This window comes from Agelaius tricolor, unplaced genomic scaffold (genome assembly GCF_023055355.1).
Source record: "Agelaius tricolor isolate 1412-34295 unplaced genomic scaffold, bAgeTri1.0.p SCAF_8, whole genome shotgun sequence".
In the NCBI taxonomy this organism is placed as follows: Eukaryota; Metazoa; Chordata; class Aves; order Passeriformes; family Icteridae; genus Agelaius; species Agelaius tricolor.
This window is the reverse complement of record NW_027269268.1, coordinates 45732654-45760143: the sequence shown is the minus strand read 5'-3', so window position 1 is coordinate 45760143 and position 27490 is coordinate 45732654. Positions and strand designations below refer to the sequence as shown.

Genomic DNA, 27490 nt, shown 5'->3' with positions numbered 1-27490 from the left:
GCCTTCCCTGTTTGTTAGGATGAGGCTGAGAAGCCCACTATTCCTTGTGGGAGCTCCACTACCTGTGTCAGGAAGCTGTTATCAGTGCTTTCCAGGAAACTCCTGGATGGACTGTGTGTGTTTTGCTCTGTGGCTCCTCCAGCTGATGTCAGGGTAGTTAAACTCACTCACAGGAATTAGTGTCTGTGATTTTGAGACTACTTACAGCTGCCAGTAGAATGCCTCACCCACTTCCTTCTCCTGATCAGGCTACCTGGTCCTCTGTAACTTCTAATATTTGTTTAATGAACTAGCCTAGAGTTTTCTGCATTGGAGTAGGTGTATCTGGGTTTCCCCTACTGGTATTGTAACCAACTGAACTGCAAAGGTTAACTTGTTTTCTGGGACTAGTGTACTGTGTTTAACTCAAAAATTAAACTGGAAAGGCTATCCATGTGCAACTGGAGCTGGCTTGGAAGAGCAATGCAGGACTGATGAGAGATAAAATCCTCTAAACCTTGTCACTTGGGTAGGACAGAAGACAGAGCTGATATGGGACAAGGAATGTTATTGCCACTACTAACTCTGCAGAGCAGAAGGGGAAAACTACAATTTGGTCTTCATGAAACAAGACAAAACATGAGTGGAGACACTAATTCTCATTCCAACTAGTCAGTACTGGTGTTTTTCGGAAAGACTGCCCTGTGTTCTACAAACACAGGCTGAGCACACTTCTCTCAAGAAAGCAAGCCTTCAAAACAGCTCTGACCATGCTAGGGCTGCTGGAAGGCTCACACTGATCAACAGGCTGGTGAAACTGGAAGGACTAATCTCAATCATTGCTTGGGGGTGGAATGGAGCCTTTTATGGCCTGTAAGAGAGGCAAAGAGTCTTGGTTCATCTGCACAACTAAACTGAACAAGGTCTGGAGGATATGCATTGGCACTGGGTTATGATTATCTTAGCTATTTGGGGGTGTGCTGCTTGACCTAGCTCAAGCCCATTTGAGAAGAATCCTCCTAGACAATGGCTGGGCACCATCTGGGGGCTTTAAGGACCAAGACTGGTCCAAGAAGCAACAGGTGAGATAAATGGGATAAATGGGAAAAGGTTAACTCATCACAACCAAACAGCAGAGCCTGGCCTTGGTTAGTTTATCATTACTAGTCTATCCAGGGAGATTTGCTTATAACTTGCACTAGCACTATTGCTGCGTAAATCAATTTCTCAGCACATGCTCTAATGGACAGACAGATAATGCCAAGCAGGTATCTCAGTTCCTGCCTTGGCACACTATAAAAAAAGGGTGCTAGGTTTGCTAATGGACTTGTGCTTTTCCTGCTCACTTGGCATAACCAATAAGAACAAATAGCAATGCTAGGCATTAGGAGCTTCCTAGACAGTTCATGAGTGATTAAGGAGAGGTCAGTGTGGACAAACGAAAGAAACAACAGGAATCAAAAAATGCAGATTGGGGAGGGAAGCAAGGTCAAGGAATACGCTAACAGAAAGATCCCTGAACAGTTATAAACAAAGCTGTTGTAGCCAGTTTTCTTCTAAGGTGCCCAAAGGTGGATGGGTATCTGATAGCACTTGTCAAATAACTCAAGTCCCTTAAGTCAACAGGCACTCAGCACTGTTGGTGCAATTTCAGTTTGGAACATCAGTGCCTCAGAATATCTGATCTGCTGCAGGTGATTTGGCTTCTGTTTGGTTGTGGTTTTTGGTTTTTTTTTTTTCTTGCTTACTGTAACTGTTACATAAATATATACTGTAATAATGCAAGTACCTTTTCCATTCCATTTGGGTTACTCATGTCTCCTTATCTGGTCAGATTTTCTAATTAGCTATAGACTCACTTTCCTTATCACAAATATAATGAAGTCTCCTGGCACAGGAATTAATTATTTAGATAAATAATGAGGCTGTGATGCATTTCCAACGCACCTATATTCCAGATGCTGCGTTTTCTTTATTTACAATTTTCTGTTGACTATTTAGTAATTGTTCTTGTCACCTACGTCTTAGAAGACAGCATAAGAAATTGCTCCATGCTCAGATTCCATTTGATATTCTTTAGTTTTACCCTTGGGCTTTTTCTTAAAAAAATCCAGCCTTTTATTTTTGTTCTCTTCCTACATGCAAGTCTTTTAACAGAGTTCACACATTTATGGGAGGAAGGCAAGAGTCTGGATGGAATTCCTCTGCCAAAGCTTATTCAACTTGTTTCATGTCTTTGTGCTATCTTTCATTCAGGAAAAGGGTCAACAGCCAGTGTTAAACATCATAGTCCATTAGTCAATGGGGGCAGCTTACACAGACAAGAATCTGCTATAAATCAATTCTCTTCACAGATAATCCATGTTTCTCATGTGGTTTTTAAACATCATCTATGCTCTTCCAGTAGCTCAAATGGGAATATAAAAATACCAGCAAGGGGTGTGTTTATAATATGTAATCAGTATACCAGGATTAATTCACAAGTGTCCCCTCTATCACTAAATATTGACATTGATATTGCAAGGTATTAATATAGAACTTTAAGTCTGTCCTCATGCTTATTTATTGGGATGCAAAGCTCTTCACTGTTATCTTCTGGGAAGCAACACCATGCAGCCAGTGGTCAGCCACCCCCATATGCATGCCCCCCACATTTGGTGCTGTCCTGCTACTACCCTACCATGTGATTCAGAGCTGAGCAAACCTCTCAGCACAGATGCAAATCTTTCGTAACTGGTCTGAATTGTTTTCTTCATAAAGCTGTAGTTGGTAACTACTCAGAACTGCTCAACATTGACTTCTTTTTCTTAACTTATCTTCACCTATCTGATTCTCCCTTCTTCCCACAGTGCTTTGATACATTGCAGGCAGCAATCTCTCTCCTGTCACTTTCTGTAACACACAAATCTATTTACTTGGTGTAAATTGTATTCATTTCAGATAAGTTGGCACCTATTTTGTAAATAACCCTTCTGAAATTCTTTCTTGTCCATAATTTATTTGCCAGAGGTGATTCTGAGCAGAACCAAGGGAGAAAGAAAAATGATCAGCACTTACTCTGCCTTATGCATGACCTGTGTTGTTCAGATGGCTGGACTTCTATCAAATATGTATAGACAAACTATATAGAGCAGTTCAGCTCTACAGCTGTGATTTATTATTTCCTTATTCCCACCCTGAACACTCAATATGGGCTGCAGAAACTATAAACTTCAGTGATCATATTTCAATTTATGAAAAATTATTCTTGATGCAGCAACTCTTTTTCCCTTCTCTCCCTGCTTTCCTTGTGGATGTAGCAAACTATGTAGCTGCTTTGTGTAAAGAACCATTCTCCTTCTCACTGGGAATTGGCTGATTCTCTAGGTTGCCAATAGCTCCCTGGCTTTTATAAGAAGTGAAGGACAATAATGTAACTAATATTATTTTAGCCTTCAGGATTGCCAGTTTATTGTGAAGAGCTGCTTATCTTAAAATAATTTGGTAGAACTTCTGATGTAATAGGCAACAATGAACAAAGATGGAACTATTAACTGCTGGTGTCACGAAATACATTGCAGCTTCAGCAATTGCCTTCTGAAATATAGATGTTGAATTGTGTTTCTGGCAGAACTCTTCAAATTAGTTAATTACTAGAGTTCAGAACATGGGCTTTAGTGAGGAAAACAGAGTGAGCTGGAGTGCTAATACTTAACTCTGACCTGTGTTTACACAATCTACACCACTGCTGCTTGGAGAACTCCCAGATTGCAACACATGGGCTGCAATCACACCACCACTGACAAACTCCTATGGGATTAGTATTTCACCAGGGGCTTCGATTTTGCTACATGTGACATTTGTAGCAAAATACACCTTTACTGTGTAGCTAACTATAAGCAAGATTTGCCTTATGCAGGCCCAAATAGTATTTTGTGAACATCTAACTGTGCATGCCATTTGCTACCTAACCTGACACTGTGCCTATGTTGTGACATTTGTCTGCTTGTCTTCAAGGGCTACTGACTTTCTGCAGGGCTTCTGGGTTTACCATCTAAACCTGCTTCAGTTTTAATACAGATGCACAGTCTTCTTTTATTAGATGACAAAAATATAGCTGAGAGGGCTCTTGAGACAGCCATATCTTAAGGAATGTTAAGGAATTTGATATAATTTAATGTGTTATGGAATTGGATATAATCAAATTTAGCTGCACAAGTTTTTGCAACTCAAAAACAGACTCAAAAATAACGGGGACCATTTGCAATGGATATCAAATACACATAATCTAACTCCAGTGAGTACAACAGTTTAGTATGTAAAAGTCAAGCTCCTTTCTAACACATTAGAATATCCACCTATATATAAAAAGAACAAAGTATGTATCTACAACTGTACTAAGAACAAAAAGTATTCTTTGCATGGTTCTTGATCAAATAAAAACTTGGTAACTTGACACACAATTTACTTTCTCAGAGGGAGGGGGAGGAGCTTCAACATCTTCATTTCTATCCCATGACTTGTCAAGGGAGCTGCTGCCTCAAAGCATCAACTCTTCTCTCAACAGTTTTGAATTTTCAGTTTTCTGCAAGCAAAACATGCCTTGATGATATGTATGTATAGACATTTATATATAAATATAAAAATCTTTCTTGAAGGTCAAAGATTTTTTTCCTTTTAAATCATTCTTTTCTTACTGACACCTCCTAAGCCTTGGTCTTTTGTTTTGAAAAACAAAACAAAATATTCCAGGTTTGCTCTGTGAGAAGACTGTATTCCTCAGAGAAAGTGAAAGCTGATTGTCTCATTTGAAGCTAAGAAAACAGACATGTAAATAATGATCTTGAGAGATGGCACAGCAAGACAGTATTTCATCCAAGAGGTGACTTAAAAAAAATTCCTCCACATACATGCTGAATTAAAAAAATATTTTTATTTACAAGAGTAAATAATGTAGTGCAAGGCAAGTGGATTTAACCCTCAATAATGCATAGATTGATGCAATTTATAGTCTGAGATCTACATTATTTTGCAGAGGTGACTGCACACCTGCTGTAAAGGTTAGACCCTTCCTACAGCTGCTTTACAGACAGCTTTAAATCAGACAGAAGGTATTTGCACTCTGTATGTGTTATCTGTATGTCCCATCCAACATTTATCAAATACACTGTCACTTAAATATGTGTCTTTTAGAGTCATTATAGAACATGAAATAAATCCTTGCCAGTGTTATCTACAGAAGAATACAAAAATAATTTTTTTGTTCACTTTGTGTTATCTGATCACACTTAAATATTCTTTTATTTATTCATTGGGGAGCTACTTTCTCTAATCAGTGGCTCTTGGCAGGAAGAGAAATATTTTGTTGTGTCCACCAGGAAATGTGGATGCTTGTAAAACTTTGACTAAAACTTAGTGATCATAACCAATATGTTATGACCATATTGCAAATATTCCTGGTGTGTTTTCTTTCAAAACAAAATACTTTCCACATTGAAAAATCAGCATGGAATATAAAATACCAAAAAAACTCATTTTTACCATTGCATGTACTGAAGTCCTGGCAGGTTTCCATGGAACTTGGAAAGTATTGGTGACTGGGTTTCGCTTTTATGTAATTTCAGTGATTCAGACTTGGAAAACTGCAAATTTCACCAATAAATAAGCTCAATACAGTAAAAGCAATTTAATAAGAGATTAGATGTGTAAGTAAAACCTCATTAAAACCTGTGGAATGTTTGCTTATTTTTCAATTAGGTACAGACTTTGCAGGTTTCCTTCAGGTCCTTCCATGACATACAGTATGATCATGTGTTGGGTATAGTGAGATAATCTGCATCATCTCTTTGGATTTAAATAAATTATAGGGATGGTTTTCCTCTGTAGTGGAGAAGTCAGATCAGTGAACTTCCCTACAACGTCAGCTGTTGGACTGCATTATTAATGCCATGTACAGGCTTGGTTGCCAGTTCTTAGATTCGTAGTTGTTCTTATCCTGTCTTCCCAGTGGATGCCAACCTTAAGAAAACTGCACTTCAGCTGGTGACTAGAGGACTCTGAGGGTTTGACTCCTGCTGTGATAAATCATTTGAAACAGTAGGTTCATCTTGCTGTACTGCTCTGGTAGCATCCTCACTGTCATTCCCTAAGGAAGAAGGGACATCATGTGACAATGGTTCTGATCTTCTTCCAGGAGAATTAAAAGCTTCAGAAGAATGCCAAAAGAAATTATTTAAGAAAACTCCACTGTGTCTGGGAAGTCTACTAATCAATATTTAATTATTATGTGGATGTAAAATTACATATAAAGATAATATTCAAAGGTTTGGAAATACTGAAAGAAGAATATCTCTAACTATATACTTTATAAATTTGTTGCATGATTCCCAAGTTACATAAATTAATAGCTAGTAAGAAAAGAAAGCAGGATTTCACAATTATTACAACAGGTTCTGTAACTCCTGTCTGAATGCATTTGCTGATTCTGTTACTGGTGTCAAGAGTCGGAACTGACTCTTACTAAGTTTCTCAAATGTACCAGCTCTTGGAACCTCACTTTTTCTCCCACCTTGCATCTGAAGAAATCCAATCCTATGATACAGGAAACACACTTTGACTACATATTGCAGAGACTACAATATAGGGAATCAGTGTCATATCATTACTGTGGAGAGATGGGGAATAATCACATGCAGTTAGGGTTTTTATTAAGAATCTCCTTTAGCAAGAGAAGTTCTTCAGAAACCAGCAGGTTTAAAGTTATGCTTTGCTTCATCTACTCCTTTTTAATGATCAAAAAAATTACTTATGTGTTAAAGTAGCTACTGCTCAGAGGTACTTCTATCAAATCTAGACTTCTGCTTTCATTTTTGAAGGTTTTACTGACCTAAAAAGATCACTCCTCTTTCTTCAATTTTACTATGACACATACTTACCAGATAAAGACTGAAAAGACTGCACTGCAAATGCAACAAGAATCGATAAAAGAAAGGTTCCCATGAAGTAGATCTGTGACAATAATTTTAAAAATATAGTTAGAGCAGTGCAAAGCCAAGCTAGAGTTCCAAACAAACTGTCCATGTAATAAAAGAGCAATACATACCAGAGTAGAGTGTAAAACATTGTTCCAGAGAACTCTCATGTAAAAATAAAGCAATGCTAATGAACATGGGCTAATTGATTCTTGGTTACTATTATTCCAGCACCTACAGCAAGAAGATAAAAACAACTAATTAGTCCTCCTCCACAATTTTGTGGCATCAATCATCTGGGGCTCTCAAATGGGTTTGCAGAACCAGTAATTCAGAAAAACAAATGAGTATCATCATCACTTTCTCACAGATGGTGAAGTAAAAATTCAGAAAGACACCAGCTTAAACTTATAAGCACAGAATACCTTACCCTAGATGTGTGTCTTTTTATTTTCTTACTAGTCAACGATGGGTCTAAGCATCCAGGCTACACTTTCAAAGCAGTCACAGACCAGCTCTGACTAATGTGAATCAACAGCAGAAGGACTTGATTTAAAAATACATATACAAAATTTAGTTGCCTACACAGAATACTGGTGCCAAAACTCCTTGAGAGACAATGCTGTCTAATAGAATGAAGTCAGAGCTTGAAGAGAGTTTTAGGTGACTAGCACAAAGTACCCACCTCCTGTGGGGTGAGCTGAGCGGCTTTCTTATTCTATCAAATAGGACTTCACCAACCAGGGGACTTTAGACAGCTAAATCACAGGCATCTATTTTAAGCTTCAACTGATTCTTTTCTACAAAGCTAAGGGAGGGAGTGATGATGCATATATATAGATATATACCTTTTCTGCATAAATTTTGTTATAAATATACACATAATTTAGTTATACATAGACTATGTGTATATATATATATATAAGTATAGAAAAGTATGTGCCCTTTTGGACAAAATTGTATGATGGGAAAACCCTTCAGTGCTGCTGTCAACTCTGGAATTACTCTCATAGCAAAGCAGGTGGATTCAGCCCAAGTGAAGGCAGAATTCAGACTCCAGCTTACAATCCCAGATGGTCTACAACCCCTATGTATCTGACTAGCAGTTTCATGTTCATTGGAAGCAATTTAGGGTACAAGTTCAGTCTAACTGCAGTGAAGAACAATTTCAGCAGATTGTTGGTGAAGAGACAAATGAGGTTTCAACGTTGGTGTCATCTCCACCCTTCTGGGTTCATTGAGTAGCAAAACAGATGATAAACCACACACTCATCCTTCACAGCCTCATGTATTGACCATTAGCTCCTGCTTCTTCAAATATTTGAAAGGCAATTCCACAAATTCACCAAATATTGTGTAAACTTCACATTCCCACTGTGCCTTCCAACACCTGTGGCTTTACCTGGGTAAAGGAAACTCAAGTTCTGTACTGGAACCAGAGGACACTAGGTGGTTTGTCCATGAACAGTGCTGGCACAGGTCATTCAGGCAGCAGACCTGTAACATTCTCAGATATCTAACATTCTGTGCCACAACATCTGTGCCAGCCTGGACATATTTGCAGAATCAATAGGGAGGATTTTTATTATCCCAGTTACACATTTTCAAGTTATGTATTAAATTATGCTACATTTAGAATTGAACTATTGGTTTGGACTGCATACAAATCACCAGTGCCTAACTTAGGAAATGAAATATATTGAACTGGAAAAGACCTCCTGGATTATTGAATCCAGTCCCTGCTATTTCAGGTAACCACATATAATCAGACAAAAACTGAAATATAATTAGGGAATTTAAGAATTTCAAGTATGTTGACCGTATCCTGCCTTAAATCACAAAAGTGAACAAAGTTAATAATTACAGGAGGTGCTGTCCTCCAGAGTAAATGTTACTCACGTGGAAAACCAGAAGATGCTGATTAATGCAAAACAGACTCACCTGTAATACAGCTCCTGAAGAAGTGATGTATTACTAGAATGCAATGCTTGATCAATTTCCAAGTGATCCAGAATGTAGGATGGTATGGAGTTGCCCTCTTCCATGACAAGAGCCAAATTGAAGAAACCCTAACAGGAAAAAAATGCACACCTTTGAAACATTAAATTTTCATATCTGTATTTAAGCACCAAGTATCTAAATAATTATAACTGTCTTCCCTAAATTTGTTTAGTATAATGTGATATTCATTGAATAATTATGAGAGCCTTTTCTCCTAACCATACACTCAGGTAAGTACTGAAAATGCCAAAGAAGCATTCAGATGTTGTGACATTCTTTTCTTAGCTCCTATCTTTTTCCAGATGGTTTCTTTCTTATTTTGAATTGCTCTTTAAGTCCAGTCACCATATGAAACTGTAATTTTTTCTCCTAGGGAAATACAGAGTGAAAGCAGAAATGGATTTCTATTCTGTTACTGTTCAATTCCCCTTCACATAGCTCCACAGATCAACAGAATCTGAATAGTGAAATTGAGAGCAGAAATTTCCTCAGACAATTTAAGTCCTTTATCTTATGGTTTTGCTTATTTGGACAAGTCTTAGGCAACCCTGTGTCTCTTCAGAGTCATGAAGATGAACACACATGAGACATTTTACAGGATTCCCCATCACTTTGACTTTCATACTTTAAAGTAACTATTTATGCATCTCTTCTTTCTTTTGCTAGTTTAGCAGTGATGTTTTGTCCCAATAACCTCAAAACAAAACCCACCCATGCTACCTTTGCAGTTCACATACAAGAGACCATCTGAAGATATTGCCATAGGGACAGGGAGAACAGAATATTGTACCCAGGACACTTCAGGAGGGCCTGAGAACAAGAAACTCAGTGGTGAAACACTGCATATCTTTGGTCATGTGACATGGTGTATGTATACTTCAATTATAAAGCATTTTAAGATGAAACCTTCATTAGTGAACAAAATTCACCCTGGGATTCACTTGGCATAATATACCAATGGAAATGGGCTAGTCTTCTTTTTTTATCATAAAATGGCAGAGGGTAGGACTGGAATACAACCCAGCAGTCTATTAATTCTTCTTCTTGAAATAGCAAAAATACTGAGGTCACAACTAAGTCAACTGCATCAAGGTAAGGTAGCACCAAATTAGGCCATTGACCTTTAGCTTACAAAGCAGCCTAATTCTAAGGCCATTAATCTATGCTAAGTTTATCTTCTCTTATGAAACAGCAACTACTGACTCACAAGGTGTTTTGAAATAATTGTAACTGATTCTAGCAGGTTTCTTTTGTGCAGATGAGGCCAAGCAGAAGAACCAGTCCCAGCTCAATTCTCTGATTGTTCCACACTCTGGTGTTTTGCCATGAGTGCAGACCCACCTGGGAATCCCCCTCCAAGGCAGCCTGGGCATACATCCTCATGGACAGCTCCAGGTCTCTAGACTGGTTCTGGTAGCCATAGTAGTAGAAATCTCCCATCTTCAAATAAGCTGTGGAAGAAATCAGCAGAAGATCATTTAGACTATTTGCAGCAATAGAATTACCCAACTATTAATGTGATGGAGAAATTTTCAGTAATTCTGTTTAAAGCACAATATTAACAGACAAATATACTCTTTCTCTCTGGTTGTCTCTGTGGCTACTTTGTATCAGCCTCCCACTGAAAATAATTATTCTTGATGAAATCTCTCATTGTTTCTTTTTAATGAATTTAATGAATGACATTACTTTTACAAAATCTGAGGCTTGAGAGGCTTTATATTTCATTCCTTCTTCACTTGCTGAATCTGTCTTTGGACAACCTGAAGCCTTATTTAGCCAGATTAGCCCTCTTAAACTGATGAAACGTAAAGCCATGTCATCTATGTGTTTGCTCTGTACCTGACACTATGGTGGCTGAGCCTTTCCCAAAAGTTAGAGAATGTTGCTGCTGACAATTTCATTAATTTCAAATCCTAATCAACCCAGGACAACAGTAAGGATACAATTCTCCTGGTCTAGAAGGGAGCAATGCCTAGCAAACATTTTACAAACATCTTTCTGTACATTGCACCATAATGAAATGCATCAAAAGAGAGGGCAATGACCCAGACAGGAGCAAGCATGATGATCTGTGCTACTGAATTTAAAAACTCCTATGACTGTGTCTACACTTACCTGACCTAAGCTTTCCTCCAATCATTTGAAACTCTTCTAGGCTTAGGCTTGTGTATCTACACAAGAAAATCCCACATGTTTTTACAGCGGGCTGAAATGGAATGACAGCTCCATCCTATGAGTCTGACCTTCAGAAGTTTTTCTAATGTGAGCTTGTACCAGTGGATCTACCAAAGGGTTAACCAAACTACACCTTGCTAAGTGTCTACAAACTCCTCAGCTCCTCTGGCTTCAGGCTATATCCACGTGGTACTCAGTTTCCAACCTTTAAATTCCCACACTGTGTATTTAAATGAACAGCATGAATTATTTTTGCACTCCACTTTTCCACATGCTTGTTACAAATGACTGAAGTGCTCCTGTGAGACAATCAGATCAACATTTTCAAATATTCAGTACAGCTTTCAGAGACACCAAAATGACTTAGCTATTGAAGCCCTAGGTGTAGTAAAATTTAAGGCTGCGGAATGTAACTTATTTGCAAATAGACCTTAGAGAATCCTTTAGCTCTCCAGGGTAAGCTCTACCAATGTTGATAAACTCTGTACCCTAAGAGGAAAACTAATAATAAATTAGATAAGGACTCCCCTGGCCTTTATTAGCTTCTCATGACTCAATTATGATATGGAAGTATATTTGCTTTTGGATTTTCCCTTTGATAAACCAAACAGCATGAGCTTCTAAAGTCACCTGCTTTTTTTTCTTAAACTTTGAGTCAACTGCTCAGACTCCTAAATATCTAGCCCTTCCTCAGGGCTTATCTTTTTTATTTTATTAAAATTTTACCCATTTAATGTAATAAAAAGGAAATTTTCAAAAACCTGTGCTGAAATAAAACACTTTAATTACCCTGATATTCCTATCAAAACATGAATGATTAGAAGGAATTTATCTTCCCTCCCTCAACCTGCTTACTCACATAGAAGTTGTGACAAACGCAGTCCTTGAAATTTAAAAAAAAAAGTAATCTTAAAATTTAGAAAAAATTCCTTATACATACCAAATGATGGAGCATTGACTTGAGAAACTGAGAAATTGTAGTATCTCCAGACACAATCAGTTGCTAGGTATTTTCTTGCTAGGTCCTATAAAGAAAATAATTGATTCCTTCATATCCCAGGTAAGAGACTAATGGCACACATTATCATTAATAAAGGGTCCTTTCAGGATAATGAGTTGTGCATTCATTTACTCACTGGTCTTTCTTCACAGATGTGTGCTAAATTTGACTGTGACACTTCAATCCCAGTTTCAGCTGCTAAGATGTAATGCAGCAGAGCTTCATGCCTACAGTTGGATAAAATAAATTAATAAAAACCCTTACAAAAATAACATGCATTTTACTTTCAGTTAAAAAAACCCAAAAGCACCAAACAAATGCATAAAATTGTCTACGAGCAAAATTTTGGCACAAAGTTTCAGAGCAAGAGGCTGGGGAAACCCATGCAACAGCGACATATACAGGCAATGCTTGGTGTAACCTGCCATGCTGCATCTCAAAAATTTGCTGCCCTTTTCCTCTTGCATTGAAGCTACTGGCTCCAGTGTGTGTTTACTCCAAGTGCCAGACTGATGGGAAAGAAGAATTGATTGAAGAAGAAGAAGAAGAATAGAGAATTGCCCAATTCTCTATTTAAATGTTTCAGATAAAACATTCTTAAAAGACTCTACTTAAAAAATCTATAATTAACTTAGCTGTGTATGTATCTGTCTAACACTCATCTGAGTATTTCTTTGGTATGCTTTATCTTTCATTTATGTGACTTGTTTTTTTCTTGTCTTTTTAGAAAGAGCTTTTTGAAAAAGAATTTGTCTCTCCTTATATTTGAATGTATGAATAGAAAAACAGTCTCTGTCCTTCTAAGGACTTTATGCATCTCACTGAATGTAAAGCAAGTAGTAAAACTTAATATTGCATTTGCAATATAGCAATTTAGTATTCTGATACTAGATGAGAGCATCTCTCACATTCTCTGCCACTCATCTACTCTATACCATGAAGACCACACATTTAAAATTAAGAGGAAGACTTACAAATCGTGTGTAGTTTTAAAATCCCAAAACAATAAAAAACCCCACTTGGTGTACTTTTTCCTTCTGAAGTTTCCTATTAAAGAGTAGTGCTGTCAATGATTTTATGCAAAACACAAAGGTAAAAACCATGGCAAGTTTCAGGGTTCAATGGCTTGTTTAACTGGAAGCTAACTGGAAGATAAGGTCAAATACACATTTGACTTCAGGAGTAGCTGCTTAACCAAAACCACTTCACATCAAATTGTGAAAGCAGTTGCCCTTACAGAACTAGCAGGTGTAACCTCCTGTTATCCAGATATTTCTGCATGATTACAAATTATTCCTTGTACTTGCCCTGTAAAAACATCTAGTACAAGAGACACCTGGGACTACAGAAGGAATTCAAGGGAAAGCTGGGAAATTGGTTGATCCTTAAGTGTCCAAGGGCAACTAAGAGAAGAAATTACATTTACAGCCTTTGCATCAGTCTTTGAAGATCAAACTACCATGACAGACAGATATGTAAAACATGTGTCTGCAAACAATGACTGAAGAACACATTACTTGGATGGATTGCAGTGCAACAATTTATACCTATGCAATTTACACCCAGGCATCTCAAGTAGGACGCCAGGAGATTTTCCCTCCTAGCTGTAGAGCCCTGATTCCTTTCTAGAATCTTTATGCTCTACCTGTCATCTACTTGTGGACTGCAAAGTGAGCTGGGCAGAGTCACAGGCTTGCACAACAGAACACACTACAAAAACATCAACAGAGTTTTTCAGTGTTCAGAAGTGGGTTCAAGTCTGAGAAGAAATGTCTGTGATGGACTGAGTGAAAGAACACCTTCTAGGAATGGGTTACTCCAGAACAGTCCACTGACAGTTTCTTGTAGATCTCCCTAGCCTGAAGCACTAATTCAGTACTTACAGGGGGAAGCTGCAGGACTAAATGAGCCATTGTTTTGATCACATATGACAGTCTGATGTTTGCAAACAATATCTGATGCTTATGCCTACAGAGGCTGCTAAGTGGAGATTAACCTGGACACTATTTTGAAACCTCTTGACTGGCTCATTGGATATTATAGCCCCCTATTATACTTACATAAAAGACAATACTAACCATACACAGAAAACCCTACAAATCTAATCCAGCAGCTGGACTTTCATGACACAAAAATATACAGAAGAGAGAAGGTAAAATACAAGATTTTTAACAGAGAATAGTACAAGTGAAAGGTGTTCCTCTGGTTAATCCAGTGCACATTACACAAATATTATGGGATGAGAACCACAGTTGATGCAACTATTTCACACTACAAACTCCTTGTTTTTCACTTGATTCTGTCAAAAATGTTGAGTTACATTTTGGGTCAACTTCTCCTTCCCTTTATGTCAATGGATGTTTTGCAACTGATTTTTGTAATGCTACTGCTTTTTTTTTTCTTTGCAGTGATGGCCCATTATTAATTATTTTATCTTGCTATAAAGTAAGTGAAAAATAGAAAATATAGAGAACAGAAGAAACATACCATGAAAGCTCCAGATAAGCATTGAGAGCTTTTCTGATTACATGACCTAAGTAGCCATTCTTCTCTGCAATGTGTTTTGCCCAGCTGTGGAATAGAACAAACAAAAAATAAATGGTCATGCTCCAGAAATGTTATCCCAACTCATGTAGACTCAAAGAACACAAAAGGATATGGAATCACCATCTAACTTCTTCTCTAAGACAAACTATAGGATTTAACAGTAGTCACTGCATCAATCCTGTAACAATTGACTGAGAACATGAAGTCCATTAATCTCTGTAAGTGTATTAGAGACATCCTATGTTTTTTCTCCGCAATGTTTTTTAAGAAAACAAACGTAAGTTAATAGGTGCTACCCAAAATTATCTGCCTATTTTAGATGCAAATCTAACACAATGCCAACGTGCCAATTCTACCACCAATATTTCATCACCAATATTTCTTGAAAATAAAAAAATAGTGACGCTTTGTTAGGTACAACCTTTCAGAATTGTTCATACAATCTCTCTGAGTTGTTCTGGAAAAAAAAAAGTTGTAAAAGTACTCAATATCTCTTAAAATCTACTGGTCATCTAAATAATACACATACTCATGCAGATCAAATATTATTGCAGAAGAATTTTTTGCCACGGAGGTAAACACTGTGAAGTACAAGATATTTAGGCCATTGACATCACCAAAAATCACCAATAATCAAAATAATCACATCAGAAATATATTCTCCTTTTATAAATGGTTTCCTTACTTACATTACAGCTTTTTCTGGATCTCTAGGGAAGTCTTCCATATTTCCTGTGATGTAATACAGAGAGCATCGCAAAGTCCCTTCAATGTGTCCTCCTTGGGCAGCTTTATAGAAATAGCGTGCAGCAACTGTCTGCAAAGAAACAAGACAGAATTAGCAACACTGCGTTATTAATCTTTATTGAGATTTCTTCCTCAGGACCCTTTTCATCAAAGGAATAACAATAGGTAGCTGGCTAATGAGGGTAAGATAGTTTAACTACTGTTAGTGTACTTAGGTGAAATGAATTCTTCTAAATTTTTAATAGTTTAGGCTAGAGAAAAGTTTTGAAAACATGTATTTGGGTAATATATGGAACATCAAACAGAAAAGTGTCTAAATGTTTAACTAACACTTACTAACACAAAAGTCTTGCATGCACTGACAAAGTAAAACTGGTTATTCTGGTAGTATACTGGTAGGAAGATTATTAAGGCATCCTGGAGAACAGAACTTGTGATGCCAAATAAGGCTGCGGTCAACAGTGCTCAAATCTTTGAAACTGGTTTATAAAAGATAACACAGATGGAGTAAGCAGGGCCACAGCTACAGAAGTGGGAAGGCTGTGTGTGACTCCACATTTTACTCCACACATAAATGTGTGACTCCACATTTTACCCTCAGGAACAGTAATCAGTAAATAAACCAAACCAGTATACAAACAGAAATAATTTATTTCAGGACATTTTTAACCATCAATATATGCTTGTTAGTGAGCATGGACTACACACTCCTTCTTGCCATTGGCTTTGATGAATAAAGAAATCTGGGCACTTTTAGGTGTACTCTTATAATCAGTCCACTCTGAAATGTGGTTTTGGGTCCCTGGGGAAGGAAAATGTGTTTGCCAGATGCACATGTTGGTGAGCACTGCTGCTGCTGACAGCAGAAATGCTCATTGTCTGGAGTATATCCAGATCTCAGAACTCAAAGGCCACACTGGAAACATTTTTTAGCTTTAAGTATGAAGTCTGATGACATTTATTACAGTTTACCTCACTATATTTTTGCTGCTGTTCATACACTTCAAAGTTCATTAAAAGAAATATAAATAAAGTAGAACATTCCTATTAGGGGAAAATCTATTTTGCACGTATGTTAATGGGTTCTGTCACAGAAAAACAAAATATTGCTGTCTACCAGGACCGTATCAAATAGTTCCATTTTCAAGTCTGGATTGGAGGCCTCTCACTGCAGCTCTGAGGCTCACAGAAGCTATGTGAATGTAGCATAGCTGTTCATGGGTTCAGGGACAACGTTGTGCTTCTTTCAGTTATTGTGGAATCCCTTCCCTATAAACTTTCAAATCCAAAACTGAACCTGAAAGGTCACACGATGTGAGAGCACACACTATTCTTCCCGGCTGCTGTCACTGCAAGAAGTAAAACCTGTACCTGTTTTGTTTCTAAATTAAAAGAATACAAACACATGCATATAATTTTGACTGAGATATCTGAGCAACATTGCTCTCTCTCAGCAATCTGACTGAATCCCCAGTAAAATCCTTCTTTATGATAAAAGGTATCAAAATCTAACTTAGAGTGAACAGAGCAATCTCAACAATGAGGCAAAAACTTCTAAATTGGGCCCTAATGTAAGAAATAGTACCATTAAATATTTACTCACCTGATTTCTACCAGGTACTCCAGGGTAAATCCCATCTAAATATAGGACACCAAGGTTGTATGATGCATCTGGATTTCCCAATTCTTCAGCAATTAACCAGTGCTTGGCTGCTTTTTTGTAGTCTCTTTTAAAATTGTGGTAATACCATCCTAATCCATTCACTGCCTGGGGCAAGCCCTTAGGGAAGGAGAAGAGCAGTCTCAGGTCACACATTTGATTTTGCTTTTTTGTCACTTGTGGGACTAGGGGTTATAAACCCTTTTTTCCCCCACTACTTTTCTCTATGGCCTTGTATATAGAGTGAGGAGTAAGACTCCCGTGTCATCCTATTCTACAGAGTCTCATCCATGACTTTCACTTGTTGACAAGAAACTGTGACTATTTTCCCCTGTCTCCTCTTCCAAGCCAAACAGGACACTTGTCCTTGTGAACACCCAGAAACTGCTTGACAGGATTAGGAATCAAAAAACCCACTTCTTTTAAACTAGAACATTTCCTTGAAAATAAATAGAAAGCAATGTACACAGAACTTTGTAATGCTGCCTTCAAAATGCATTTCACCAACATAAGATATTCCTACTTGCTATTCAGCTTAAGATGTTCCTACTTGCTATTACTAAGTTGCATCTTTACATCTTGGCTCAAGAGAAAAATCTTGAGACAGTTTTTATTGTTGTTGCAATGAGTCACCACTTTCTTGCATAAACTGGTGGATCATATGGGGCTGTAAGTATGCCAGCAGTGTTACTAACTTGCACATTAAAATGCAAGAGCTGGTAAACTTTTCAATAATTATGATGTTGTTTCTGTATAGAAAATGTGCACTGGAGCATAAGAACCCAAGTGTTTGAGTTCAAGAGGAGTAAGGAAATTGATGTCTCTAGGAGTCTTCCAGGAAGCTGCTCCTCAGATCCTGAATCAAAGGTATTTTGATCACATCATAAAAGCCTCTCAGTTTATTTAAGCCTTTCCCAAACAGGCAGTAGAACAGATAGCCTCTCTTGTTTCAAAGGAATCCCAGAATTGGCACAAATCTTTTCTGCCAGTGGTCAGCAGTGAAGTCCTACTGTCATAATCAGTCATTTAACTAATTCCGGTTCTAAGAGCTAGGAATGTATTCAAGTCTAGGCACTCCTTCATCTTTATTCTAAGGACCAGATCATGGCCTGGGTAACCTGGCTGTCCTAGATCATTAAATGGAGCGAGGCTCCTCTGCTCTGTGGTGCTCAATGTTTCTCCCTACTATAGAAATAAATCAGGAGACTTGGGGACATCCAGGTCTTCTCCCTTTATGCTTGGAAATATGAGGCGAAAACATACTCCTGGATCAAATATTCAGTCTGTAAATCACTTAACTAACATCAAGTTCCAAAAGATGTAAGTAGACAGAATTTTTTTTTCTTTCACAGAAATTTTGGCTGATTTTAAGTGGTCTAGTCTCCTAACTTAGGCAGACAATGGCTTTCACCATTCATAGTGATAACACAGGAAGAAGCAAGCAGTATGACCCAGAATTATGGTAACAGGCATTTTATATAAATCAGAGTTCATAGTTATTAGCACCTAGTACAGAACTACTACAGTAAAATATTTATTGCATTTTACCTTGGCTGCTGCTTTCTTCATCAATTCCAATGCAAGTTTTATATTCTTTTTCACACCTTGACCCTAGGAAATGGATATGTGAAACAATCACTGTTTACAAATGCAGGCTGATAAAAATTCACTTATGCACATCCAAAATGCCTTTTAATATTGATGCTATTACCTACTAAGTGTCATTCAGCTTTAAACAGTTACAACAAAACAAGCAGCTTTGTGTTCATCCTTCCTTCACAGCTTTACAAAATCTCAGTGATTCAGCTGAGAAACAATTTCACCAGTATATTCAAGTGGTTTTTATGGGTAAATAATATCACAGATCTTTAAGTGTGAGCAACTAAGGAAGAATAAATAGCATTTAAAGGGCCATAGGTCATGCACAGTTTGGCAGTAAGAGCTCTCAGCTTTCCTGAAAAGATGTTAGAGTGTCTCTAGAGGAAATACACAGATGTCATGCTTATGATGTCCACATAAAAAAATTCCAGACACAGGTAAAACAGATTATGTGTGCTCAAAAATTAACACAAGCAGAACTTAAGCAAGGATTTTCGAGAGAAAAACTTTCCACTGTCTAAGGAATGAGATGAAGACCTAGCAGTTCCTCACCACCTAAGCTTTAGTGCTTGAATGAATGTCTTATGGGTGACATCACTTAGCTGATACACCTTATTTGACTCAGGTGAGGTCATGCTTCAGTTTAGCATCTTCTGTCTACTGCTTCTAGCAGGGAAAAACTAACTGCATGCAGAGATAACTTAATTCCAACTAAAAAAAATCCTGATAAAGGGCATTCTAAGAAAGGATCAAACTTTTACGTACACCTCTATACCAAAGCCTATGCCTACTAGCTGGTTGGATTCTTGAGGTGACAAGACATTAGGAAAAATTAGGACCCACAATTTGGGTGGTATTTTGATCCTGAATATGGAGAGCAATAAAATAAGATTGTTTTTAACTTGCTCTTTTTAAAAATTTTGTGCCTCTTTTTGGTAAAAATCAACATTAGCTTCATCCCTATTGATTGATTTTCAGAGTGAATGTAAAAGCACTTGTATACACTCTTACCATGTGTCACTGCAGATAACTTAAAACATCATGTTAAAGGGACAACTATTTTGAAGTGAAAACATGAAATATGACTTACCTTAAACAACACAATGGCGTAATCATATATCAACACTGGATCTTCTGTTTCTATTGCACCCTTTGCATACCATTCTATTGCAGCTTCAGGATTTTTTGCCACCCCTTGTTGGCCCCAAAACAGCATCTGAGCCAAACGTTGCTAAAAGAGAACAACTTAAGTAGTAATGCTATAAATGCTAGTATTGAAACTGGAATTGCAGGAACAGACTTTTGCAGGCTTAGATGCATTTCAAATATGAGAAGAAACTACTATACACCCTCAACAGTTTGAAAACAACTGGTTAACAGGAATATGCAGAGAGCTTTCCAATGGTGGAATGTACTGATGCTAACTCTACAGCAGGCTTATTTTTACAGTTGTCAGTATCATAGAGTCTGGATTGATTGAAGTGCAGAGGTAAGTGACAGATTTGATGCGTGTAAAGGGCTCAGTATTACACTATACTGCTACTGGTCTCAGATCAGCAGCAGAATTGCATACAAAGCCAGGGAAAAGGATCAGAGAAGGAGGTTGCCAAGACTTGAAGACACTTGCCTTCTGCCTTGCATCATTGTTATGGCTTTTGCATGGATATTATTGAACAGGAACATGAGAAGTAGTCCAGGCTAAGAAAAAAGAACCAATTCTGTGTGGAAGGAGGAAAGTCTGTCTGCTCTCCTCTGCAACTTTCCTACATGGTCTATAGATGTACATTCCTAAGTGTGTCTAAAACCAAGAACGGGGAAAGTTATTGCTTTATACCTGTGCAGCTGCATTTCCTCTTGTTGCTTCATGTTTTAACCACATAAAGACATCACCATTTTCTTTTGTTTGAGCTTTTAGCAGTTCATCATCCATCAGTCTTACAGTTTCAACAAATGCCTGAAGAGTAGGTGAACAGAAAAAAAATAACTTCCACATGAATTTCACAATGGATTTCTACATCTGCAACCAAAATGAAAATGTTGTCCATGTCCTGCTTATCCCTAAAAATGATTAGTTCTGGATTTTAAAATTCTCATCATTCCTGTGTTGGCCAGTGCATTAAGAACTATTCTTACATCCCCTGTAAAAAACATTTACTGCTTTGTTCCAAAACTGTAAGTCCATTCTACACTGGAAAAGATATGCCAAGACACTAACAACTGAAAAAAAACCCTCAAACCATCTTTTGGTTTTAAAAATGACAAAGAAGTATATTTAAGTCTTTCAAAGCTTTAATATTTCTATAGAAATTGCTTTCAAAAGATTAAAAAAAACTGGCAGAAAGCTTGATGAAGACGTGACCCACAGCACTCTTATCTAGGTAAGTCTGCCAGCTTTTAGTTCTTCAGCAATTAGAATCTCTCTATTTCTGTACAATAATCATGCTTTATGATAAGCCAGGATTCTAGCACTATTCTTTACAAATAAAGTTGTGCTACCTCCTGTTAGCAGCCTATTCTGAAATTATTTTATTGTAACTTTATCAGATAATTATTTAACAACCAAGTAATTACATTTTATTATTGAAAAGGTTAAAGTATGGAGAGGACAATTCATTTTTTGCAGGAACTTCATGATGTCTGTCTATTGAAACAGCAGATCAATTGCTTAATAAACACATCCAATTATATTAATAATTAAAAGTCTGAGTGAGGATTCAGGGGCCAAGACTAAGGCTTGGACTTTAATAAAAGACAGGCTTGAGGACAATTCTGAGGATTTGAGTCTGATATTGATTTTGATTCCCCCTTCTTAAGAAACACAGTAATGATACCTACATATAATTTGGGGAATTTTGTGACAATCATTGGATCATAGAATTATTTGGGCTGGAAGGGACTTTTGAAGACCATTTAGCCCAACACCCCTGCCACAGGCAGGGACATGAATCAGATGAGCTAATATTTGTAAATCAAGACAGAAGTCTTCTGGTCACATAACATGAATATGAAAAAGAACTTGCACAGAAAAAGATTCAGATACACTTCTAATTCTTTTACCTGTTCCCCTTTTATATTGTGTTGATCCAGGGATGTCTTTATTGCAATATTGCTGTAATAAGCGTAAGAAAGCTCCAAATCAAGTGGATAGTTATTAATCCCTTGGTAATGTTTATAGCCAAGATTCATCACAGAAAGTCTCTCGTTCCCCTGAGCACCAACCAAACTATATAGCAGTCCCTGGCAAAATCAACAGACATAAACAAGAGTGAATTCACTGCACATCTCACAAGCTAAGCACTTCCCAGGAAATTTCCAGGGAACAGAATGTTCATTCTGGTAGCTGATATACCAGCTATATTATGTAAACACAGTTACAGAAGCAAACACAGCCCATAAAGTAGTCAAAGTGTCTTACGTTTGCACAGAAACATTGGAAAGAAAAACTAGGCTCTAAATACTTTTCAAGTATTGCATTTATTCTGTCATCACTAAATGTGCAGCAGTTTTGCAATGTCATTTTAACTATGGTGTTATTTATACTCTGACACTTCTTATGCTCAGCAGTGATTTAACCAGTCCCACTGAAGCCAGCTGGAGTTTTCACAGTGAATTCTGTGAAACATATGGAAGCTAACAAACAGCATTTGAGAATCTTACCCTAGGGATCTGACAGAACTAGTAGGATGGAATCTGTGGCTGATAAGGTTTCAGCACAAATCTCCCTTGAGATACATGTTAATTGGTCTATGCACCACACATATGCCAAAAATTTTTTGCCAAAAAAATTTTTTTGCCAAAAAAAACTTTCAGCACTACTATTATTTTTCAACTGTACAGTAAGAAAACCAGTGGTGTCCCATCTATGCTGGATATTAAATTGTTTCCTTCACTACCTGAAGCAGATCCAGTGATGAAATTACTTAGCCTCCATAATAAGCACTGTATACTCTATAATTAGGGTATAAAAAAGGTTCCTGTCTAAGGTTTCTTGTTTCTGAAGAATTGCAGGTGAGCTTTGTCTCTGATTGGCCAGTAAGAGGTTCTTCTGATTTTATGTCCTCTAACCACAACAGACAGATCTACTATTCTTTATGAGTGTTTTATATTTTACTATTATACCACAATTAAATATCTGTTGGCAATTTTAGGGTTGTCTTCTTCCCCTGACACATAAACACCTTCCCTTTATTTGACCTAGAACACATTGAAACATTTCAGTTATTTGCAAGCTGCCTAAGAGGTCAGGAGTTCTCAACCTCTGCAGTTGCTCAGTTTGGAGCACAGTCACTTTTACAAAAGAAAACTGCTCTACTTTGGTTACCCTTGCTCATTTAATATACTCAGTGTCACATTTTTGCACACTCTAAAATCAGACTTCTTCCCTGACTGTACTATGCAACCTTTCCAATTTAGATTTGGCTGATCTGGGACTTTTTACCTGTCTTCAAATCACTGTGGGTGATTCAAGGGCTCTTACTCATCCTGGCTCCCCAGTAACTAGGAAAAGCAGTACTTTCTATGCTGTTCACTTTACTACCAGTTTTAGATCTTTACTATATCACTGATGTCCTTGTCCTCCTTGAGCAGGATAAAGATTACCACCACCAGGCCTTCACAAAGATATCACTGCCATCAAGGTATTTATCAGTAGCTTTATTGGAGAATCCCTTCAACCACCTGGATCTGAGGGCCATTTCACCTTTTTTAATTCAATGGATCATCCCATTTCTTAACTGTCTTTAAAGGTAATTAATTTCACAGACATAACAGCACATGTTAAGTATGGTACCTTTATACGATCCACAGGCACACCAAGGCCTGTTTCAAATATAACTGCAAGGAAATAGGAAGCCTTATGGTATCCACAACAACTGGAATCCACCAGGAGAGGGACAGAGGAGCCCAAATTGCTGAGGCCATTGGCACTGGACAGACCTTTCACAACCTTCTCAAATATCCTTCGGCCAACTTCTACAACAGTATCGCTTCCATCTTCTAACACCAAAAATAAAATATAGAACACACAGTTGTTGTAAGAGTTCAGATTAGGAACCAATTTCCCCAGAAACTGAATAACAGACAGACTAATAGATTCTGTTATTTCTCAAGCTGAATGGTATTCTCAATGCAGACAAAATTCCTAGAGAAATAAGGTATTACTGAATATGAAGGGTGAAAAAAATCCAAAAGATCATCTCAAAGTAACCACTAAGAAAAATAAGGATATTTCTGTGATTCTTTCTACCTAGTAAGACATCCTTCCATCTGCAGCATATTGCACTATATAAGCCACTAAACACTCCTTTATTAAGTTAGCTAATATGAAAAAAAAAGTATAACAAATTAAGTCAAATGATACTAAACACACAACAAATATTGTTGAGTTATTTAAGAACAATTTAAAAAAAGAAACATGATTACCATCTGGACTACTGAAATCCATCTCTTGTAACAGTTTGAACAAAGTGTGGTACTTTTCCCTGAGCTCTTTTCCCCACATGAAAGCATCACATTTGGATTTTTCTCCATATTTGTGAATCTGCTCCAAATAATAGTTTTCATAGTAACCTAGAGAAAGCAACATATTTAAGACATGAAAGCTGACTTTTTGTTCTTGAAAAGAAGTTTCTGACAGAAAAAAAATTTTCTCGTAAACTCAAAATTCATGGACAAGATGAACACACCCTTAACACAAAGCTAAAAACTCACCCAGCTAACACAGGCCACTTACAAATACATTTAGATTTCTTCTTCCATAATCTGGTGACAACACATTCAATCTAATTCAAATTAGAAATATAAACTAGTTTTCAGCACATATTTAAGCTATGTCATTCTCCTTTTACCAAAGTTGACACTTTGGTAGAAAACTGTTGATTACTGAATGTTAGGCAACTGTGGCAGAAACATTCTAGCAAAATCCACCCATTTTCCTTTAGGGTAATTTTGAAAATGAAATGGAAGAAAGGAAATAGCATAGCACACATGAAAGCTTGAGAATATTTTTTTGTCCCTTTAGGCACCTGTCTTATTAGAGAAGACATATCAATATGTTTTAAGTTTTTATTCCATGACACAAAAGTATTTGCAGGGACAAAACCCCAGTTTTAGCTATCAGTAATGAGACTAAAGTCTTCAAATTGCATTTTTTCTTTGTTATGGCTGAATTTAATTTTACTTTTGATGAAAAATATCCAGATTGTTAAAGGAAAGAAAACAGGTCTCCAAAGATGACAGTTTAAAATTCATGTCATAGATCAACACTTACAACTTCTGTGTGTTTTTTCGCCTTGCCTTACAATATATCTGTAATCATAAACTATTTCTTGAATATCCATACATCTCTCATAGTAAAGTTCAATTTGTTCCACTGTGTCTTTGTCATGAAGAGGATTAGAAATCTGTAAAAAGGCAAATGATGGATAAATGGCATCCCCAGTATTTGTTGTTGCGTATGCTCAGCTAGAAAGATGCATTGTACACAAATAACAAAAGGAGACAGATTGTTCACTACAATCAGTTTATCTGGCACACCCTATTAGTGTGTTAGACAGCCTGATGCTGACCCCAGTAGATCACTGCCTATTTAAATGGTCAGCATAATCCAAAAATCACAGATGAATTTCCAAAACTGACCAGACTCATGTGACTTTTACCATCAGTTTCATCAAAACCACAGATTAATCAAATATATCCAACACTGTATCATCAGAAACTCTGGGAACAAAGCAATAGTGAAAATATTACATATATTAAATATATATTATATTATTATGATGGTACCTATATTATTAAATATAGATCTACAAGAGCTGCTTTACACACTCACTTCCCAAAGTATTATCTTTTAGCATTTGAAATGATAACTAATATTCCTAGATTTCAACAGAAAATGATCATGTATGACATATGTTCTCAGACACTATTGTGCTTCATAGTTAATTATTTGATGAACACTCCATCTGAAAAAATAAAACATAGTCATAGTTGGCTGCTAATATTTCAGCATTTCCAAGTAGTGCTGTTTCTCACCTGTTCTGTTTCCAGCACATTGAGGCGATAGTACTTCACAGGTCCAAAGAAGGCTTCAATACCATTTACGTATCCACTGCCCCCAAGAACAAAGTATCCAGCAGTGTCATCATAATAGAAATCTTCCCTAAAACTTGAGAACATGAAAGAGAAGTAAGCTGACTATCTAGAGGTACTGTGAAAGAAGAAAGAAAAATTAGTGTTTCTCAGAATTTCTGCAACTCACGGTCTTAAGCTTATTCCAAGTATCTTTTTCTTTTGTGATTTGTTTATTCGCAAAATTGACTCTGCAATTTAGTGTGACAAATTATGGAGTAAATTTAACAAATTCCTTGTCTACAGACATATTAAACCAGCAGGGGTGTTTTATTTTTCTGACCTGTAAGTATCTTTTGATATTTCAGGCATCATTACTCAAGCTCATTTTTTTCAGTTCCACCTTTCCCTTTCACTTTTCTAAAATCAGCATATGAAAATTTAAGTTATTTGTCTCCTAGAGTTATCATCTGCAACTTATCAATTTCTGGATTTAAAGCATAGCAGAGAAGGAACAATCCTGAAGTCTGCCATGCAGTTCACTGTTACATAGTTCCCTTATTAACAGTGGCATTTTTAAATTCTTTGCACAAGAAAGAGTCCATCTTAAATTATAGTGAAAGAAAACAACTAAAAATTCATTTTAAAAATATTCAGTTGCATAGAATAAAGGACAGAGAGTGAATTTCTTTTGGTAGAAATTTTGCTCTCTAACTAAGCAAAGCAAGTAAAAATTTCCCTGGTGAAATACTACCTCTCACAGTAACAGTAAAACTAGACTTCAGTAAGGCCAAGAGTTCATTTGAAGACTGATCTTAATGCCACTGACCTGCCAATCAGTTTTTAGTGAGGGTTATCAGACTCTAGTACTAGATCATGCACCACATTAACTCATGGCATTAACAGAAATACTCAGCTCATGCTTAATCTAAGCACAGTAAAGCAAACTGGTTTTGAAAACATAGTGCAGAAAAAGACCACAGACATTTTCAAAATCAATTAGAATCTCAGTTATAAACTTGTTTTATCCTTCTCCCATTCTCTGTATCTGAACATACACACACATATTACTCCATGAAGGGGAAAATGCTGCTTACGTAAAAGATTGATGATGATGTCTTTTCAAATTCTTCCCAACACTGCTTACTTCGATCTAAAAGAGCACAAAACATTAATTACAATGAAAGAACTGTTATAGGGTACATTTATTACACTGTCTAGTTGCTCCAGGGGAGGTTTAAATTGGATGTTAGGAAATATTTCTTCACTGAAAGGGTTGTCAAGCACTGGAACAGGCTGCCCGCGTTAATTGTGGAGTCACCATCCCTGAAGTGTTCAGGAAACAAGTGGATGTGGCACTCAGCACTGTGGTTTTAACTGATGTGGTGCTGTTTGCTCAAAGGTTGGACTCAACAATCTTTGAGGTCTTTTCCAGCCTTAATGATACAATGATTCTTCTTGATCCACAGCCCAAAATCCTTCTCCCCAGGGCGTTCTCAATCTACTCTCTGCCCAGCCCGTGTTTGTGCCTGGGATTCCCCTGACCCAGGTGCAACACCTCGCACTTGGATTTGTGGAACATCACAAGGTTCACATGGGCCCACCTCTCCAGCCTGTCCATGTCCATCTGGATGGCATCCATTCCCTCCAGCATCTCAACTACACCCCACAGCGTGGTGTCATTGGAAAACTTGCTGAGGATGCACCCAATCCAACTCAATTAATCAATTAATCAATCAATCAAAGTTGATTTTCCAAAGT

The 27490-nt window shown here is 37.2% G+C and overlaps 1 protein-coding gene across 2 annotated transcripts in view; it reads right to left on the bottom strand.

Annotated features, from left to right (window-relative positions):
* Positions 1-4872: 4872 nt before the first annotated feature.
* SEL1L3 (SEL1L family member 3) overlaps positions 4873-27490 on the bottom strand; it is a 33625-nt gene continuing 11007 nt past the window's right edge. Inside the window, exons 6-24 of one of the 2 annotated variants that reach the window (XM_071432594.1) lie at positions 26827-26882; positions 25694-25826; positions 24930-25062; positions 24083-24229; positions 23451-23656; positions 21719-21898; positions 20496-20615; positions 19752-19892; positions 18611-18673; positions 17006-17182; positions 15345-15472; positions 14596-14679; positions 12245-12335; positions 12049-12133; positions 10272-10381; positions 8871-8998; positions 7061-7163; positions 6894-6966; positions 4873-6103 (exon numbers count right to left, since the gene is read on the bottom strand). In XM_071432594.1, coding sequence (XP_071288695.1) covers positions 5994-6103; positions 6894-6966; positions 7061-7163; positions 8871-8998; positions 10272-10381; positions 12049-12133; positions 12245-12335; positions 14596-14679; positions 15345-15472; positions 17006-17182; positions 18611-18673; positions 19752-19892; positions 20496-20615; positions 21719-21898; positions 23451-23656; positions 24083-24229; positions 24930-25062; positions 25694-25826; positions 26827-26882 — 2268 coding nt within the window. In that variant the 3' untranslated portion in view covers positions 4873-5993. The remainder of the gene's footprint in view (positions 6104-6893; positions 6967-7060; positions 7164-8870; positions 8999-10271; positions 10382-12048; positions 12134-12244; positions 12336-14595; positions 14680-15344; positions 15473-17005; positions 17183-18610; positions 18674-19751; positions 19893-20495; positions 20616-21718; positions 21899-23450; positions 23657-24082; positions 24230-24929; positions 25063-25693; positions 25827-26826; positions 26883-27490) is intronic. The other variant, XM_071432596.1, reaches the window with a different exon arrangement.